The sequence below is a fragment of the Oncorhynchus mykiss genome, chromosome 21 (assembly GCF_057628025.1).
Source record: "Oncorhynchus mykiss isolate SJ-2025 chromosome 21, ASM5762802v1, whole genome shotgun sequence".
NCBI classification, from domain to species: Eukaryota; Metazoa; Chordata; class Actinopteri; order Salmoniformes; family Salmonidae; genus Oncorhynchus; species Oncorhynchus mykiss.
In genome coordinates, this window is record NC_143042.1 from 13,333,716 (window position 1) to 13,354,764 (window position 21,049).

Below are 21,049 nucleotides of genomic sequence, written 5' to 3' on the forward strand. Positions count from 1 at the left end.
GTGCTCCAGATGTCAATGCCCATTGACCCTGGGCAATCAGCTCTGCATTCTCAGAGAGAGGCAGCGCAGGGGAGCATTCTTTTTTTAACAATAATAATCTATCACATGGAGCTCCTATAGCCTCATAACTAAAGAGCACTGACCCAATTACAGCAGAGAAATCTATGGCCTGGGTTAGAACTAGAGGTTGAACGATTAAATCGGAATGGCCGATTAATTAGGGCCGATTTCAAGTTTTCATAACAATCGGAAATCCGTATTTTTGGGCGGCGATTTCCGATTATTTTTCATACCTTTTATTTAATTAACTAGGCAAGTCAGTTAAGAACACATTCTTATTTTCAATGACTGCCTAGGAACTGTGGGTTAACTGCCTTGTGAAAATCTGTCGTTCTGCCGCTGAACCTTGTCAGCTCAGGGGTTTCAATCTTGCAACCGCAGTTAACTAGTCCAACGCTCTATCCATTAGCCTGTTACATGAATGCAGTAGAAGCCAATGTAAATTGCTAGCTAGCATTAAACTTATCTTATAAAAAACAATCAATCATAATCACTAGTTATAACTACTAATCCAGTTTAGCAGGCAATATTAACCAGGTGAAATTGTGCGTTTTGCCAGCAGCTCTTCGCAAGCACAGCGCTGTTTATGACTTCAAGCCTATCAGCCTAATGGCTGGTGTAACCAATGTGAAATGGCTAGCTAGTTAGCTGGGTGTGCGCTAATACTGTTTCAAACGTCACTCGCTTTTAGATTTGGAGTAGTTATTCCCCTTGCGCTGCAAGGGCCGCGGCTGCTGTGGAGCGATGGGTAACGATGCTTCGAGTGTGGCTGTTGTCGATGTGTTCCTGGTTCGAGCCCAGGTAGGGGCGAGGAGGGGGACGGAAGCTATACTCTTACACTGGCAATACTATAAGAACATCCAATAGTCAAAGGTATATGAAATACAAATGGTATAGAGAGAATTAGTCCTATAAATACTACACTGCTCAAAAAAATAAAGGGAACACTTAAACAACACAATGTAACTCCAAGGCAATCACACTTCTGTGAAATCAAACTGTCCACTTAGGATTCAACACTGATTGACAATAAATTTCACATGCTGTTGTGCAAATGGAATAGACAACAGGTGGATATTATAGGCAATTAGCAAGACAACCGCAATAAAGGAGTGGTTCTGCAGGTGGTGACCACAGACCACTTCTCAGTTCCTATGCTTCCTGGCTGATGTTTTGGTCACTTTTGAATGCTGGCGGTGCTTTCACTCTAGTGGTAGCATGAGAGGGAGTCTACAACCCACACAAGTGCCTCAGGTAGTGCAGCTCATCCAGGATGGAACATCAATGCAAGCTGTGGCAAGAAGGTTTGCTGTGTCTGTCAGCGTAGTGTCCAGAGCATGGAGGCGCTACCAGGAGACAGGCCAGTACATCAGGAGACATGGAGGAGGCCAACAACCCAGCAGCAGGACCGCTACCTCCGCCTTTGTGCAAGGAGGAGCAGGAGGAGCACTGCCAGAGCCCTGCAAAATGACCTCCAGCAGGCCACAAATGTGCATGTGTCTGCTCAAATGGTCAGAAACAGACTCCATGAGGGTGGTATGAGGGCCCGACGTCCACAGGTGGGGGTTGAGCTTACAACCCAACACCGTGCAGGACGTTTGGCATTTGCCAGAGAACACCAAGATTGGCAAATTCGCCACTGGCGCCCTGTGCTCTTCACAGATGAAAGCAGGTTCACACTGAGCACATGTGACAGACGTGACAGAGTCTGGAGACGCCGTGGAGAACGTTCTGCTGCCTGCAACATCCTCCAGCATGACCGGTTTGGCGGTGGGTCAGTCATGGTATGGGGTGGCATTTCTTTGGGGGGGCCGCACAGCCCTCCATGTGCTCGCCAGAGGTAGCCTGACTGCCATTAGGTACCGAGATGAGATCCTCAGTCCCCTTGTGAGACCATATGCTGGTGCGGTTGGCCCTGGGTTCCTCCTAATGCAAGACAATGCTAGACCTCATGTGGCTGGAGTGTGTCAGCAGTTCCTGCAAGAGGAAGGCATTGATGCTATGGACCGGCCCGCCCGTTCCCCAGACCTGAATCCAATTGAGCACATCTGGGACATCATTTTGACTTGTTTTAAGGACATTACATCAAAGTTGGATCAGCCTGTAGTGTGGTTTTCCACTTTAATTTTGAGTGTGACTCCGAATCCAGACCTCCATGTGTTGATAAATTTGATTTCCATTGATAATTTGTGTGATTTTGTTGTCAGCACATTCAACTATGTAAAGAAAAAAGTATTTAATAAGAATATTTCATTAATTCAGATCTAGGATGTGTTATTTTAGTGCTCCCTTTATTTTTTTGAGCAGTGTATATTAACTACAACCTAAAACCTCTTACCTTGGAATATTGAAGTCTCATGTTAAAAGGAACCACCAACTTTCATATGTTCTCATGTTCTGAGCAAGGAACTTAAACGTTAGCTTTTATAAATGGCACATATTTTACATGCCAAATATTACTTTCTTCTCCAACACTTTGTTTTTGCATTATTTAAACCAAATTGAGCATGTTTAATTATTTGAGGCAAATTGATTTTATTCATGTTTTATATTAAGTTAAAATAAGTGTTAATTCAGTATTGTTGTAATTGTCATTATTACAAATTTAAAAAACCTTTTTTATTTTTTACACAAAAAAAAGTGGTTTTTATTTAAAATCGGACAATTAAATCGGTATCGGCTTTTTTGGTCCTCCAATAATCGGTATCGGAATCAGCGTTGGCAAATCATAATCGGTCGACCTCTAGTTAGAACAGAACACTCTACAAACCTACACATTCGGAACATGACTCCAAAAAAGGCAGGCTATTTTCTTGTCAGGCCTGCTGAAATGCATACATTGTTTTTTTTAAATACTCCTGTGCTGTGATCCTGTTTTGTTACAAAACATTTAAAACTGGATTCCTTGCCAGAAAGTGAGCTCATTAACCTGTGACAAGCAAAGAGGATGTGGGGAGTAAGCAGAGGCCAGGTCAGTCAGAGGGCCATTAGAGGAGCAGCCAGGACTACTGTATTCTGAGTGAAGGCTCCAGTTTTCAAATACCCTTGGTCTGTTTAAGTGATATGATTCACCCTGACAGGGTAATGGACAGCTATTCACTGGGCCTCACCTAGTTAGAGGGCACATTAATGAGAGCTGTCGTTTACTCAAGATTCCAAAAACATGCACAAAACCCTGTGCCACATCCCATTAGCGGGAGCGGGGTGTTTTATGAGGTGCTGAGAGAACTTCGGGTGCTCCCTGTATTTGGGGCCTACCTGGTAACCATGTCATGTAACAAGGCGAACAGTAGTTCCACATTCTTCCTCCTCTACAACTTCCTGTGGAATTCCCCTAACTTTCACCACACAGCTCTATTGGGACTTCTTTTTATTAGTCCCACCCCCCTTAAAACTTATTTTGCGAAATATTCTCGTAAACAATCTACAACTCCTGCTAATTAGTCAACCTGTCAAATGTTCTTGTAAACTCACATAACTGGCAAAGGAGCCTGGGTATAAAACATTAAAAAAACACTCTTTGGATTAGAGTAACATAACTTCACAAATTCCTTTTGTTCCACCAACAACCCAAAACCATGCCCAAATAATTCCTTGCTTACCCAAGTCCATGATCCAATCCCCATGGTATTTCCAGTGATGATGTGACCTTGTTTGGGAAAGGTTTTATGAGCAAGTAAAACAGGCTCCACCCAATGGCACACTTACATTCATTTCAAACAGATGTATAGGAAGCTTTACATTTGACCTAATTACCTTACAATTAAATAACACCGTATTGCACTGCTACTCAAAACATTCCCTGGCCATTGCTTTCATGCCTATCCGAAGAGGTGAATGACAACTCCATCCATAGCTGCAGTCTGTGGGAGGCCTTTAGAACAGAATAATGTATGATCATACTACAGCAGGAGGAGAGGTTTCTTCAGAGGTGGAAACTGAACACAGATGGATGAGAGAAAGTACCACAGCCACAGCATAAGGTAAGGAAATAGAGGGGCAAAAACGTATACAGCTCACAGAGGATGGGCAGAGTGTAGCAGCATGAGAGGACTGCCGCGCAAGAATGCGCGATTTGATTTATTAAGGTCCCCATTAGCCAACGCCAACAATTTACATACATTTAAAAACAACATGTATTGTGTGTGTGCACGCATCTATCAGTTACACAGAGTACCAGTCAAAGGTTTGGACATTCCTACTCATTCAAGGGTTTTCTGTAGTTTTACTATTATCTACATGGTATAATAATAGTGAAGATATCAAAACTATGAAATAACACATATGGAATCATGTAGTAACCAACAAAGTGTTAAATAAATCTAAATATATTTTTATATTTGAGATTCTTCAAAGTAGCCTTGATGAGAGCTTTGCACACTCTTGGCATTCCCTCAACCGGCATCATTGGGTAATCACCTAGAATGCATTTCAAATATATATATATTTTTTCACCTTTATTTAACCAGGGAGGCCGGTTGAGAACAAGTTCTCATTTACAACTGCGACCTGGACAAGATAAAGCAAAGCAGTGCGACAAAAACAACAGTTACACATGGGATAAACAAAAGTACAGTCAATAACACAACAGAAAATCTGTATACAGTGTGTGCAAATGAAGTAAGGAGGTAAGGCAATAAATAGGCCATAGTGGCGAAGTAATACAATTACAATTCAGCAATTAACACACGTGATAGATGTGCAGATGAGGATGTGCAAAGTAGAAACACTGATGTGCAAAAAAGCAGAAAAAAAATATGGAGATGAAGTTGGTTGGATGGGCTATTTTATGAGGGTATGTTTGGCAGCATGAGTGAAGGAGGCTTTGCTGCGAAATAGGAAACTGATTCTAGATTTAATTTGGATTGGAGATGCTTAATGCGAGTCTGGAAGAAGTCTGAACCGTCCAAAGTAGTGATGCTAGGTGGGCAGGTGCGGGCAGAGATCGGTTAAAGAGCATGCATTTAGTTTTAATAGCGTTTAAGTGCAGTTGGAGGCCACGGGAGTGTTGTTTGGCATTGAAGCTCGTTTGGAGGTTTGTTAACACAGTGTCCAAAGAAGGGCCAGAAGAATACAGAATGGTGTCATCTGTGTAGAGGTGGCCTAGTTAACAGGTGTGCCTTCTTAAAGTATCCTTCTTAATAAATTTGAGCCAATCAGTTGTTTTGTGACAAGGTAGGTTTAGTATACAGAAGATAATTTGGTATTTGGTCCCATATTATGGCAAGAACAGCTCAAAAAAGCAAAGAGAAACTACAGTCCATTATTACTTTAAGACATGAAGGTCAATTAATCTGGAAATTTTCAAGAATTTTTTAAGTTTCTTCAAGTGCAGTCACAAAAACCATCAAGCGCTATGATGAAACTGTCTCATGTGGACCGCCACAGGAAAAGAAGACCCAGAGTCGCCTCTGCTGCAGAGGATAAGTTCATTAGAGTTACCAGCCACAGAAATTGCAACCCAAATAAATGCTTCAAAGTTCAAGTAACAGACACATCTCAACATAAACTGTTCAGAGGAGACTGCGTGAATCAGCCCTTCATGGTCAAATCGCTGCAAAGAAACAACTACTAAAGGACAATAATAAGAAGAAACTTGCTTGGGCCAAGAAACACGAGCAATGGACATTAAACCGGTGGAAATCTGTCCTTTGGTCTGAGTCCAAATTTGACCGTGTCTTTCTGAGACGCACAGTAGGTGAACGGATGATCTCCGCATGTGTGGTTCCCACCGTGAAGCATGGAAGAGGTGATGTGATGGTGTGGGGGGGGGGGGGGGGGGGGGTGCTTTGCTGGTGACACTGTTGGTCATTTATTTAGAATTCAAAGCACACTTAACCAGCATGGCTACCACAGCATTCTGCAGCGATACACCATCCCATCTGGTTAGTGCTTAGTGGGACTATCATTTGTTTTTCAACAGGACAATGACCCAAAACACACCTCCAGGGTGTGTAAGGGCTATTTGACCAAAAAGGAGAGTGATGGAGTGCTGCATCAGATGACCTGGCCTCCACAATCACCCGACCTCCACCCAATTGAGATGGTTTGGGATGAGTTTGACCGCAGAGTGAAGGAAAAGCAGCCAACAAGTGCTCAGCATATGTAGGAAGTCCTTCAAAACTGTTGGAAAAGCATTCCAGATGACTACCTCATGAAGCTGGTTGAGAGAATGCAAAGCTGTCATCAAAACAAAGGGTGGCTACTTTGAAGAATCAAAATTATAAAACATATTTTGATTTGTTTAACACTTTTTTGGTTACTACATGATTCCAGAATGTGTTATTTCAAAGTTGAGGTCTTCACTATTATTCTACAATGTAGATAATAGTAAAAAGAAAGAAAAACCCTTGAATAAGTAGGTGTGTCCAAACGTTTGACTGGTACTGTACATGTCAGTACATACACACAACAAGTAGGTCACATGGTGGAGAGGCGTTGTGCTGTGAGGTGTGTACATTCCCACACCTGGTTGTGAGAGTCAGACTGGCTTGACCAGGATTTTTTTTGAAAGCAATAGGGGTGATAAAAATATAAATTAGAGCCAGGCCACTTTATCACATCAATGTTACATTCCCCAGGGCTTCAGTACAGGTCAAGGGGGGAGTTCATGTAGTTATATGGCAATACTCTCACCACATACCAGATTTTCTGTTTTACCCCTCATTGACAGCATTGCTACATAGCAAGAGATGCTGAAGAGAAACTGTGTTTCAACAAGACGGTATGCCACTCAAGAGCGTTTACAGATGTTTCGATGGTGTAATTGTAGCATGAAGGCTTTGAAATACATTTGTGGTCTGTCTGCAGATAAAACTCAACTCACTCGCCTGGAGAGAGCCTGTTGTGCATATATCCAGAGCTAGATATGATCCGATGGATCTTTAGAAACTGTGGGTTCACACTGTGCTACCTTGTTGTAGCCTCACAAAACAAAGCGGTTGCAGTTTGAGCTCAAAATGATAATCCAACCAATCAGGCTGGAGCTGTGGCTTTATCTCCAAATGGGCCATAAACATTGAGGCAACGCCAACTGTCAAGCAATGGGCCTTCCATTTATTAGCACTTTGTTGATGCAGATTCTCATAGGAAAACAAATGTTATAAATCACATTGCTTTGTCCGTGGAGTGAAAGATATCAGCATGATTATGTACAGGGAACACACACTCCTCTTAGCTCATGACAGATATGCATAAACTACACAAAAGTGATTCAACAGCAACTAGGAAGAAGCTCTGAGAAATTCCCTCGGCTATACCCTGCGGCCCGATCCTTTTTACATTTGAGTCATTTAGCAGAATTTGGGTTGAGTGCCTTGTTCAACGGCCCAATTACAAAAGTTTTAACAAGTCGGCTCTGGGATTTTAACCAGTGACATTTTGGTTCCTGGACCAGCGCTCTTAAAATCGCTAAGCTACCCATCACCACAGTAACGGAATTACGCTGAGACTCACTTTAAAATGTATGCTAAACAAAAACATTGATTTCAAAGTTTAACAAACCATACAACTCTATGCACACTTGGAACAATTTACACAGAAAATAAATAAATAAACATTTACTGGAAACAGTGCAGATGGAAATTTTGTGTTTTTGCAAAATGTCCCATGGAAAACGTTAAAAGTAGCCCTTGTGTGTGATTAGTTCAACTTTGAAATCAATGCTTTTGGTTTGGTATACATTTTAAAGTGAAAAATATGAGAATCTCAGCATATTCCGTTACCATGGAATTGCCCAGTGCTAATTGGCACCAATGTGTAGCCTGCCCTATCATACCGCTTGTTCACGGTTGCTACTGACGAACGGCCCTGGGTGTTCCAGACACAACAGCAGCAGACTTGATCAGAGAGATCCAGCCCACCACATGAAACAAAGTTCATGCTCGCGAGTGAAAGCAACTCAGTCTCCAAGCCGAGCCTTATAACACACTGCTGGTCATAAAACATGGATGGCCCCAGACAATGAGGCTCATCAACTAGGCCTAAGCCACGGTGAGGCCAACAGGAAACGGACCACTGACAACACACACATCCTAAAGAGAGAGAGAAAAGGAGAGAGAGCAAGATTGAAGATAACGCTGTCTCAGTGAGTACTCACCTCGAATGAGACAAACGCACACATTACTTAAGCAGTATTTCATTGTTCAGTAAGCATTTGTTAAGCAGGTCAGAGGTCCCCAACAGCCAGTAGACACATACCATTCTCCGTCAGAGAGGGTGAGACGGACAGGGAGGCTGAAACGAGACACCTTCCTGGAATGGGGGAGGTGGTCCTGATTGACACTACACAGAAAAGCCAGTGTTTGCTTCGGTTAACCGTGAAGCCATTATCAGCCCATCATAGAAAGAGTGGCGCGATTGGGTTTCCGATTGCTCTGAAACCCCCTCAACAGCTATTGTGCACCACAGAACATGCAGGCTGATTATGCCCCAACATACCTTTTCAATAAAATTCATAACACAAGGGGCCTTGTGTGAAGAGGGTCCAAATTATACAGTGATCGCGATGTCAGGGTATAGATTTACCATGGGAAAGATGCAACGCAATAAACACAGGCAATGTTGTCACATGGGGCATGATCGCACATAGTTTGGCATGATCTGTGGGGTTGAAACCTAGCATTACGGCTTGGCTTCTGACAAGCTTCTCAAACTCCTTGATTGGCACTGCCGACCGCCTAATAACAGGCTGTCACCAGCCAACTGAGACACTGGTCAACCTCCAGGTGAAACTCCACAGTCGGCAGCATGCTCTGGGTCTGGGCAGCTGTCAGAAAAGCCAGACCCCTAATACGTAGACTACACTCTGTGGCTTCAAGGCACTGAGCCAGTGTCAACATCATAAAACACGCCCATTATACAGTGCCTTCAGAAAGTATTCATACCCTTTGACCTATTCCACATTTTGTTGTGTTAAAGCCTACATTAAAAATGTATTAAATCGAAAAGATTCTCACCCATCTACACACAATAACCCATAACGACAAAGTGAAAACATGTTTAAAATTTGTGCAAATTTATTGACAATGAAATACAGAAATATCTAATTTATGTAAGTATTCACACCTCTGAAATAACCTTTTAGAATCACCTTTGCCATCAATTACAGCTGTGAGTCTTTCCGAGTAAGTCTCTAAGAGATTTGCAGACCTGGACTGTACAATATTTGCACATTATCTATTGTTTTATTCTTCAAGCTCTGTCAAGTTGGTTGTTGATCATTTCTAGACAGCCATTTTCAAGTCTCGTTATAGATATTCAAGTCAAAACTGTAAGTAGGCCACTCAGGAACGTTCAAAGTTGTCTCCCAGTGTGTGTTGGAAAGCAGACGGAACCAGGTTTTCCTCTAGGATTTGCCTTCTATAAAACACTGGAGTCCTTGCCGACGACAAGCATACCTATAATATTGTAGCGACCCGCACAGACAGCTGTGTGTTATGTGTTAGGCTAGTAGGTGGTTGTGTTGTACTTGCCAGTACCCAGTGTTCGCGGGGTCCGACATGCCAATCAACCTGCTATCTGCCAATCACGGGAATGCCTGGAATGTTCTGATGCCGGGCATCCTGGCGGTTGGCGGAGTGGCTTGGGCAGGGGGATGGAGCATTGGAAGTTAAGACCGGGTTTAGCCTTTGTTCTCTCTCTTACGTCTGGACTTCACAAGAGAAGGTTACGATTGGCTTGTGGGTTCTTTCATTTATTTGGCGTGGGCTACGGCCAAACAGTAGCCTGTGTAAAGTTGGTTTAACAAACCGTAAATTCGTAAACTCAATCCTCTGTCTGGACAATTGTACCTTTATGATCTAGTCAGGTCATTACAATATGATGCAGCCCCCACCAAGCTTCACAATATGAAGAGTGGTACTCAGTGATATGTTGAGTTGGATTTGGACTAAACACAACGCTTTGTATTGAGGAATTAAAGTTAATTTCTTTGCCACATTTTTTTGCAGTTGTACTTTAGTGTCTTACTGCAAACAGGATTCATGTTTTGTCAAATTTGTATTCTGCACAGGCATCCTTCTTTTCACTCTGTCATGTAAGTTAGTATTGTGGAGTAACTACAACGTTGTTGACCCATCCTCAGTTTTCGCCTATCGTGGTTTCATGGTGAAATCCCTGAGTTGTTTCCTTCCTCTCCAGCAACTGAGTTAGGAAAGACACCTGTATCTTTGTCGTGACTAGGTGTACTGATACACTATACAAACTGTAATTAATAACTTCACCATGCTCAAAGGAATATTCAATGGCTGATTTCTTATTTATCTACCAATAAGTGCCCTTCATTGCGAGGCATTGGCTTGAATCTGTGTATGAAATTGACAGCTCAACTGAGGAACCTTACAGATAATTGCATGTGTGGGGTACAGAGATGAGGTAGTCATTCGAAAATCATGTTAACCACTATTATTACATACAGATTGAGCCCATGCAACTTAATATGACTTGTTAAGCACCTTTTTTGCCTCATTTAGGCTTCCCATAACAAAAAGGGGTTGAATACTTGACTCAAGACAATTCAGCTTTTCATTTTTTATGAATTTGTAAACATTTCTAAAAACATAATTCCACTTTGACCTTATGGGGGGGCGGGGGTAATTGTGTGTAGGCCAGGGACACAAAATCTCAATTTAATCGGTTTTAAAAATCAGGCTGTAACACAACAAAATGTGGAAAAAGTCAAAGGGTGTGAATACTTTCTGAAGGCACTGGATACATATAATTTCCCTGATGGTGGAAGTTCTTAGAATAACAGGACAGACATATTAGTGAGTGGGGGACTGGTGGTTGACAAGCTTTCATCAGCTTCCCTGCTGCCAGGCTGTGACACGATTTAAGTGCAATAACAACGATACTGCTCACTCTGCACATTTTCAGCATTCTCATGGAGACTTTTTTCATGTCTGTGCTAGACAGGTCTTCTTCATAAACACTCGACCGGAACAGACGCGTTAATGTAGGCCTTTTGAAGGTCAGAAGAACGTTTTATAACCCCATTTGAATACTTCTCATTAGTCATTAAAGCTACTCGGTCTCAAACCATTATTTTCCCACAAACATCCAACCCATTTGGTACATTAAAATGTTTGTTTCATAACGATAATGACACAACCTAATGGACAGATAAGTCCATCTTTAATGCCGTCTTTTCCACAGTGGTTTCATCAACTTATTTCTCGCATAGGCCTACAGGTTGCCAGCACAGAGTATAAACAGTCTCATCCTACACCAGGCATCATGCTTAATAACTAGGTGATGATTTGTAAACAAATGAAAGTTACAGACAGCTTGGACTCACCTCGGTGGACGGCATGCTGACAACACCTGTTGATCTGCGCTTCTCCCTCAGCTTTCTTTTCTCTATCTGTCCTTTCCCCTTCCTGGCGCTTGGACCACTGTTTTTCTTCTCTTTGCCTTTACTGGGTGAGGGGCTCTCCTTGTCACTGCCATGGTCATTGCATGCAGTAGGGCTGGACTCTTGTGGGGTGTAGGGCACTTTCTCCGGCTGCGGTGTCCTCTTCAGATTACTCCCCGGTGTATCCGCTCCTCTGACGGCTGGTGTCGGGTGTGGTTCATCGTCAGGTCTCTTCAAGGCTGAGGAGGATGATGAGCGAGCCATGGGGTATGATGTCCCGCGGTCCGGGTTGCCGTTGTTGTTAAGTTCGGTGCTCGAGGTAGCATTGCGCATCTCACTTTTGTTGCTGTGGCTCCCCAGGGACGCAGGGGCAATACCACCGGTGGCCGCAGCGATGTCCCCAAGCATTTTTGCCCTCATTTTCTCCCGTTTAGCCTTCCATTCCTCCAGAAAGTCTGTCTGTGCATTTGGTTTAAATCCACCCGTTGCCATGTTCCTTTTTGAATATGTGGACTTTTCACCAGTGGCTTTACTAAGTTTGTAAACTACGTTCCTTCAGCAGTGAATTTGTAATTTCCGTTTTTAAATCAGGTTACCGTGCAATCGTCTTTCGCTTCTAATGGCACCACATTACTCAAAACGACTCGGTCTACAGGTAATGGAGAATCACAGTTAGTGTAAATTTGGTACAAACTTCAATGAAACGACCTCATTTCGAAATTACTATCCGTGTGTAAAGTGTATCTTATTGTTTTTACAAACTAGCCTTCCCATATACAAACAGGGTTTGAACTATAACTCATAGCAAAGTTGGTGCTACAGTAGATAATCACAACAAGTCGATAATTTTTTGAAGTTATATTTTCTCCCTAAAAATGTTAAAGTAACTTATTGGAAATAACATGAATCACTTAGCGAACCATTATAACAGTGACATTCGTTTCTAAGAAGACTCACCTGTTATTTTGCAGTGCTTTCGCTCTCTCAGGTGAACATTCCGTGGGAATGAATTGTAGCCTACTTCACTGCAAACTCGATGAGTCACATGCAACCTAGGGAACAGTGCGGCTCTGACTCAACTCCCTCTCCTGGGCTTCTCCGAACCCATACGAAGACTCACGAATACATACGAAATTAAATGGATTGAGCCTATTCCGTTAATGAAAATGTTTGCGTTGTACTTGCTGTGTCTAAACACCTTTCTTTGATATTTTTCAACTAAATGTTTCTTCTTTTTTTTTTTTACAGCATCTAAGCTACAAGGTGGAAATAAACAAGAAAAAAAATGTCTCAGCCTAATCATAGACTATATAGTGTATATTCTTTTTAACCAATAGGCTGTATAGGTGGAGGTTGGTGAGAGGAGCTATAACAGTCTGACTACACCGCTAGCGTCACATGCACGAGCATTGAAAAGTACATAAAAATATATATATTATTAAATTATTGCACCCACACTGCTCACGCGCGCCAACGAGTGTCTGCATTGCCAAGGGCTAACACGGAACCCAAACTGGTTGTGCGCGTGCGCCATCGTGCATAAGTTTATTTTGTCCCCCCACACCAACCGTGGTCATGATACGCAGGTTAAAATATCAAAACAAACTCTGAACCAATTACATTAATTTGGGGACAGATCAGCAAGCTAGCTAGCTTGCACTTGGTAGCTAATTTGTCCTATTTAGATAGCTTGCTGTTGCTAGCTAATTTGTCCTGGGATATAAACATTGAGTTGTTATTTTACCTGAAATGCACAAGGTCCTCTACTCCGACAATTAATCCACATATAAAACAGTCAGCCAAATCGTTTCTAGTCATCTCTCCTCTTCCAGGCTTTTTCTTCTCTGGACTTTATATTGCGATTGGCAACTTTCATAAATTAGGTGCGTTACCGCCACCGACCTTGTTCGTCTTTCAGTCACCCACGTGGGTATATCCAATGAGGAGATGGCACGTGGGTACCTGCTTCTACAAACCAATGAGGAGATGGGAGAGGCAGGACTTGCAGCGCGATCTGCGTCACAAATAGAACTGACTTCTATTTTAGCCCTTGGCAACGCAGACGCTTGCGAGCAGTGTGGGTGCAATAATTGAATAATATAGATTTTTAAATGCATTTTGCACGAGACACGAGCGGTGTAGTCAGCATGTAAAATAGAAGTCAGTTCTATTTGTGACGCAGATCGCGCTGCAAGTCCTGCCTCTCCCATCTCCTCATTGGTTTATAGAAGCAGGTACCCACGTGCCATCTCCTCATTGGATTTACCCATGTGGGTGATATAAAGATGAACGAGGACAGTGGCGGTAAGGCGTTGGATGAGTCACCCAGCACCAGAGCACTTCAGAGGTGAACATTATTAATCAATCAATAACAAAACAGGCATACCAACCCACTATGTGGCTATGTGTGAGGGTCATGATGTAAGTGCATAGTTGTTTCCACACTTCCCATAAGAGCTGGTTGAAAATAACCCTAGGATGAGTGAGGGTGCCAGACTGATTCACAGTGATTTTTTTATATATTTTTGTTTATTTAACTAGGCAAGAACTAAATGACATTTTATTCAGTTAAGAACAAATTCTTATTTTGTAAATAATATTATTTTGTCATTGTACTGGCCCAACACTCTAACCACTAGGCTACCTGCCACCCTTATATAGTGATGGTAATACAGCCATATGGATGAATGAGAGAAGACTCACTCAGATATCCTAGCTGGGTTCAAACAAGACAGTGACCTTGACTGAACAGCCAGTATGCAGCCAATAGCACCTTTACCATTCACCAAACCAGATTAATTATGTAAATGCAGGGGGTGCTTACAGTGTAGGTTCTCTTTGGGTTGATTAGGTTCAGTTCAGTTTAAAATATTTTACAATCATACCAAACAGAACCTAGGAACCCACTATATTCACATAACAAGCTGTGATGATGTGAATACGGTCTGTGCTTATTTTCAGCTCTCTTGCAACATACTTTGGAAGCTGCCATATCTCCTGGAGTTATTTACATTTTATTTAGTCCTTATTTTTATGGATCTCTGTTTAAGGAAATATACTGCTGCATCTGTTGTGGTGTAGCGATGAATGCAGAGCTCCAATAACTCTGGTTGACATTCCTAGCTATTCAATCTGTGTTCTCATTACCATTCCACTTCTCTGTGCAGCTCTTACCTCCCTCTGAGGGCCCATTACTCCATCTCTACTCGCCCCGGACAAGCCCTAAACTTATAGGCTCTTGCTGTTTGAAACCTAATTTCATGCCGTGATAATGGCTCCATAGCTTAGCTGTGCTGCTGCACTGGGTATGGTTACTGCTGAAGGAGTGTGCTCAGGGTAGGTATGCAGGAAGCTGTAGCCTGTTTCCTAAGGTTGCACTGGTGTTTAGGCAACATTGTCAATGTCCAGATATGTGTTCAATAACGACATGGTACACAGTCAGAGGACAGGTTTTTTTTCTGACCATGTGACCTGACCAGGAAAAGCTCCAGGCCCTAGAATTTTTTTTTTTTTTTTTTTTAAACCTTTAGCAGGGAGTCCTATTGAGACCAAGGCCTCTTTTCCAAGGGAGCCCCTGCATGAACACAATTGATAAAATGTGCAACATTGAAACATACAACGTAATTAGAACATAAAATATTACTAGCAATTTAAGAAGTAAAACACATTCCTCAACAATGAGGTCATCATTAGCAATTGAACTACATTATACAATGTCTATATAATAATCTACTGTTTGTAAACTACATATATTAGACAGTATTGTACATGTGCTGAAATTATTTATTGTAGATAAAGGAGAAAAGTACCTAGGTGAAAGGAATTAGACACCTTTGTCTTAAAATAGTGGCTCATCTAAGGGTTGAGGTCACACTGCTGCATATTTAGCATTTTTCTATCTGCTTTTTGGGAAGCTGAAATACGAGAGGGCAGTTGTTGTCGCTCACAGAGGCTCGCTCCATGCCAACACAAACTGTGCTCCTCTTTCAACTAATCCCCACTTAGCATTCCAATAATGCATTTCCCCTGGGAGAGATAACTGTGTGAACTCCCTTTCTGAATGTCTCACAGTGTTAAGTCTTATCTCTGGTGGGTTAAAGACATTCTATAAAAGCAGTCTGCTACTTTTTCCTCCATGTTACACATAGCCCAGACTGCTCATTTCCGGTGGAGTTGTAGAAAAATACAGAGTGCAGTCGAACAGTAAAATCTTCCTAGCCAGTAATCTCAAAACATAACATAATATCCAACATTTTTCTTTCACAGTTTTTTATCCATCCCACAGTTATGTATTAAGTTAAAAGCCATGAGGTGGTCTATAAAAGGAAAATGATTTCCCTTTATTCAGTTTCAACTGGAGCTTTTTCTTGGATATAAACTTAGACTGAGTGGACAAAACATGACATAGACTGACCCGGTTAAAGCTATGATCCCTTATTGGGTTGTGCAACTCAGTATTAGGAAGGTGTTCTTAATGATTTGTACACTCTGTGTATATTGTACTAACTCTATGAAAACATTCACATTCCGAAGGGATACTCTCACCAAACGGCATCATCCCTCACCACTACATAACATTCCCTTATTTACCCATTTTGGGTCATAATACTTCATTTTATGGTCTAAGTCTGAGTCATTGTCTCCTTTCTATAAGTGACTGGACAATCAGACTCACAACACAGACGGCACCATACGCCTTACAAGTCTTGTGAGTGTTTGACATACAAGAAGAGCTGAGGAGAATGCATATGCCTCTCAGTAGAATGAACAGCATTGCTGGCTGGCCCTCTGAAAGAAGCTTGGCCAGAGGCAGGAAGGAAGTGAGGCAGACGGACAACAGAGTCCTGGGTGAGACTTCCTCACACACTGAGGGAGTGAGGGAAGAGAGAGAGACTACCCCAAATGACATGTAAAGAAGTTGACTAGCCACATCAGAACCAGATCATTCTCTACTGAACCAAAGGCCCCAGTCAGGTTTAGGGTTGCCTGTACTCCTCTGGTGATGTGAACTCTGACTCTATGGATCCATTCTTCTCTCTCTCTCTGTCCAGTATGTGTAGGTCCGTTACCCCTCCTGTGCCCTCCAACGGCTTCTCATGCCATCTGCGGGATGCCATCTGGTGAGTGTGATGTGGTGGGTGACTAAGTGGGACAGTTAGCCAACCTGTTCCATGTTCTGTACCACAGAGTCAGTACATCCCTCTGCTGATTGGCTTCTACTGTGGTTTAGCCAACAGGATGTCAGTGTCAGATGATGCATCAGTAGATGTATCATACCATCGTAGGCAGAGTGTGCATGAATCGATAGCCCTATTTCTGTCTTCCATTAGCATGTATCCTTCGTTCTCCTGATCTTGACCTGATTTAGTATATTTACACTTATAAGATCTGATCACAGTCAGATCACAATGCGTCTTTTAATCATCTACACTAAAAATGTGGGCACAATCAGTGTGGACAAGATCAGGACAAAGGCTGCATGTTAGAACCATGTATAAACATGGCTAGAATAGGCTAATATGGTTAGCTGCATAAAAGTGGTGTTGTCTTGTCTGAACTTGCTTTTGTCTAATCCATTCCTATACCCTGAGTGTCTGAATAATATGTGGTATGTCTGCTGCAGTAAGGCTATGTTTATGACTCCCTGTTTGACACCTCAGTGAGATGGAGCAGAAAGTATGAGGGTGGGAATGGCAACTCCCAATGTTTTGTAACCCCGTTCCCAACCGCCCTACTGTACTGTACTGTATGTGGGGAATGACAGCGGACACAGAGGCAATTTGAACACTTCCAATGCACAATGTTCTTCTAATTGCTCCAATTAACACTGTGTTTTCATTAATCATGCATCCAACTCGTTTGAATTGTCCAATCGACAAGATCTGGGCTTCCGTAATGCGAGTATGGCACATGTTGTAACAGCCCGGTCAGCTATTGTACCATTGTCTGTCTGTGGAGCAGAGGGGCTTTGTTCACCCAGCGTGTCTGATACGGGCGGCAGAGAGCTTTGTGCTCGTCAGCTGTTCTGTTCTGCCTCTGTTAGTTAGCTCACACTCTGCAACTTCAGCAAAGTGCAGGACAGAGGAAAGGGAGATGAATGAGGCACAGACAGCGGTGGAAAAAATGAGGAGAGAAGGGAAGGGATCAGAACGCGGTGTACGACAGGAGCTGCTGTGGAGATCTAATTCCCCTCTCTGGATGATTTCAAACCCAGAAAAGCACATAATCTTGTGGCAGAACAGTTGTCAGGAATCAAAGAATCAGGCCTCGCTACCAATCATAAGCAGCTTTTGGGTCTAAGCCCCCAGTGATTTGCTTTGAGCCTCAGTGAGGGAAAATTCTACCCTATCAAATACAACAGATGAAGTCTGCCTCTGATGAAATGTTTATGCTTCATTCTATTTACCTACTGAAATCTCAAAGAAACAGATAGGTTGTCATCTAAGTGTTTTCTGTCTGGTCCACAGGTTCACAGTGGAGATCAGGCAAAACAGAACACGTTCATCCTTTGCAGTGAGAAGAGCGATTCCAGCCCCTGTGTGTGTGTGTGTTATTAAACACACAGAAACCACTACAAACGTCCTCTAGATGTGTTTGGTTGGATCATAATGGTATCATCAGATACTAATAAGAACTCCACATACGCAGTGTCCTGACTATGTTTCTCAAACAATTGGTCTGTAATGCAAGCATATGACATTATGACACATTCTGGTCTACAGTACCATTGTACTCTCTCCCTTGGGGATGCTGGGAAAGCAATGAATAGACTACACTAATTAAATCCATTTGTTTCTATAATTATCTCTGGTCATTTTCTAAACCTGGGAAGCTACCCAACTGATATTTTTCCCATTAGCTTTGCGCAAGATTCTGAAGAAGACAATGTGTTTGAGGTAGCTATGGAGGAAAGTCCATATGGACTCCAGACACAGACCAGGCTCAGTCCCACTATCATTGTGCAAAAAGGAAATGGAAAAATACAAGTATTTTGCATGCTGACTCTTATCCCCAAAGTATTATCTAAGCTTGGAGTTGGTTCTTTGAAGAGCACCATTGGAGCAGGGCATTCTCTCTGCCAAGAGCAGTCAATGTAAATGATGAAATACTCTTTATTAATAAGCAACTCCATCGGTTTTATTAGAGATATGTACTGGCCACAGCAGTGAACTGTTGAAACTCTGGCTTGAGGTCTGATCCTCTTAGGTGGATGTAAGATACTTTGTTCCCCATCTGATCCCTGGATCAATTTAACCCTGATTAAATAACTGTCACCAGTATCCATGACATTGGTTGCCACTGATATTGACCTTGTAGTGTACAGTGCCTTGCGAAGGTATTCGGCCCCCTTGAACTTTGCGACCTTTTGCCACATTTCAGGCTTCAAACATAAAGATATAAAACTGTATTTTTTTGTGAAGAATCAACAACAAGTGGGACACAATCATGAAGTGGAACGACATTTATTGGATATTTCATACTTTTTTAACAAATCAAAAACTGAAAAATTGGGCGTGCAAAATTATTTATTTTATATAACTTAGTATCACTGCATTATTGAGAAGGAGCTTGCAAGCAGCAAGCATTTCACTATACTGTTTACACTGGCTGTATCCTGTGCATGTGACAAATCAACTCGGATTTGATTTGGGAGAGAGAAAAAGAAGAGGAGCAGACAAGAAGGTTTAAAACAATAGATGTCACATTTGATGGGATATTCCCAGCGGTGGTAAAAGTACCCAATCATCATACTTGAGTAAAAGTAAAGATAACTTAATCGTGTCATGACTGTCCTGATCAGGTCAGGTTACAGGAGACCACAACCCTTCAGATTATCTCTCAACCCCAACAGAGGAGGAGAGATCTAGGGGTCTGAAGATGTGGGTTTTTTATGACCCCTCACACCCCTGGTAAATCTTAGGCCACACAACATTCCTGTCTCCTCAATATGGAGAACCAGCCTCAGAACATTAAACATGAAATAAAGGGACTTTGGAACAATGGTTTCCGTCAGCCATAATGGTGGTCATGACGGTAGATGGAATATGAAAATGCATGTCATTTTTGTTTTGTTATTAAAGGTTAATAGATGATGTTATTACGAAAACATTGTAACGTCAACAGTTTACCTAGTATATGTTTGATGTTTATACATTGTACGTTGTATGGAAAATGTCCAAATCAAAGAGAATGTTTTGGTAAAGATGAAATGTGAAGTTAGTTGTCTAAAATTGGATTTGAGTAAAATCTAGACCTTGCCCTTAACTTGGAATGCCAAGAGAATTGCCCTAAAGACGGTTACGCCCACTTCTGACCCGAGGGTATAAAACCTGTGAGTGAAGAATTTACAGATAAGACTAAGTGACCCAAGCTGCAGCAGAGGTCTAAAAAGTCAACAAACCCAAAACGCAACACAAGTTTGATGAAAGAAATCTTTTTCTACCCAAGCTATGGATGAGTAGCTGTGTCTAAGCGGGTGAATTCAAGTCGAACCACCTGGCCTCCATCTCCCATCGAATCGTGGTATCTACACTGTTTCATTCCTACGCTGTGAGCTCTGAGCTACAGAACTGTCTGTCCTCAGAAGAGCCCTTCCAGAACAAGGGCGAGGGAACAGACTTCTAAGCCAAAGGACACTGACATCGTGAGGACAACCAGAGAGTTGCGCCGGAGAAGTGCGTCATTGAGCAGCCTGAACGGTCCACGCGAAGAATCCACAGAGACCTTCCCCACGTAATTACATCATTATATTCTGGCCCATAAGAGCGGCAGTTTGGGGCAAGGCTAGGGTTAGAATAAACATAGCTGACAAATTCACCCAAATGTATATTTCTCTCGTGTACTTTCTCTTTTTCTCTCTCTTTTAAATCCCCATTTTGGGTAACATGCGCCATAGTGTGTTGGCCCGTTATACTAAGTTCTAATTAATAGCCTAGAATGTGTTTTTGTGTATGTATATCTTTTATCACCATTTTATCTTTCTAGTAAATAAATACTCAACTAAGATTGGTGTGGTACGAACTCATTGGTGAGACCCGGGTCCATGCAGATTCCCGGATTATGCGACGTTCAGAACGAGACTGTAGAGGTAACTGATTAATTAGCGGCTGTTGTAAAATCGATATTCTGATATTCTTTTAGTTAATTTGGGAAATAGAAACTCAATAAAACTCATTTTCCCATGGTGCCCCAGGTTAATGAGTTAATAATTGCTTAATTCAGTTAATCACACAATTAGAAACCTTTAATCATTCGATGAGCAACAGTCGTCACATTAACTAATACAACGTCACGACAACAGAAAATGACTCAAGTAAAAGTGAACGTCACCAAGTAAAATACTACTTGAGTAAAAGTCAAAAAGTATTTGGTTTAAAACTTAAAACTTACAAGTAAAAGTATAAATAATTTCAAATTTCTTGTATTAAGCGTACCAGAAGGCACCATTACATTTTTTATGACAGATAGCCAAGGGCACGCTCCAACACTCAGACATAGTTGAAGTCGGAAGTTTACATACACTTAAGTTAGAGTCATTAAAACTAGTTTTTCAACCACTTCACAAATTTCTTGTTAACAAACTATAAGTCATATTACAACAATTGTTTACAGACAGGATATTTCACTTATAATTCA

At 41.9% G+C, this 21,049-nt stretch overlaps 1 protein-coding gene and 1 long non-coding RNA gene across 6 annotated transcripts in view; one reads left to right on the forward strand and one right to left on the reverse strand.

The window, feature by feature from the left end:
* LOC110500007 (PRKC apoptosis WT1 regulator protein) overlaps positions 1–13,557 on the reverse strand; it is a 79,770-nt gene extending 66,213 nt beyond the window's left edge. For 3 of the 5 annotated variants that reach the window (XR_016490176.1, XM_021577107.3, XM_021577106.3), the window contains exons 1-2: positions 12,371–13,557; positions 11,357–12,062 (exon numbers count right to left, since the gene is read on the reverse strand). Coding sequence is in view for 4 of the 5 variants with exons in the window: in XM_021577107.3 (XP_021432782.2) it covers positions 11,357–11,905 (549 nt within the window). In the remaining variant the exon portion in view is untranslated. Of the gene's footprint in view, positions 1–3,662; positions 3,928–11,356; positions 12,063–12,370 lie in introns of those variants that run through there. The other 2 variants (XM_090213831.1, XM_090213830.1) reach the window with 2 other exon arrangements.
* Positions 13,558–16,091: 2,534 nt separating this feature from the next.
* LOC149972987 (uncharacterized) lies at positions 16,092–20,419 on the forward strand. The gene is made up of 3 exons (XR_016490177.1): positions 16,092–16,261; positions 16,465–16,533; positions 17,881–20,419. It is a non-coding gene; the product is annotated as an uncharacterized LOC149972987 (long non-coding RNA).
* The last annotated feature ends 630 nt before the right edge of the window (positions 20,420–21,049 follow it).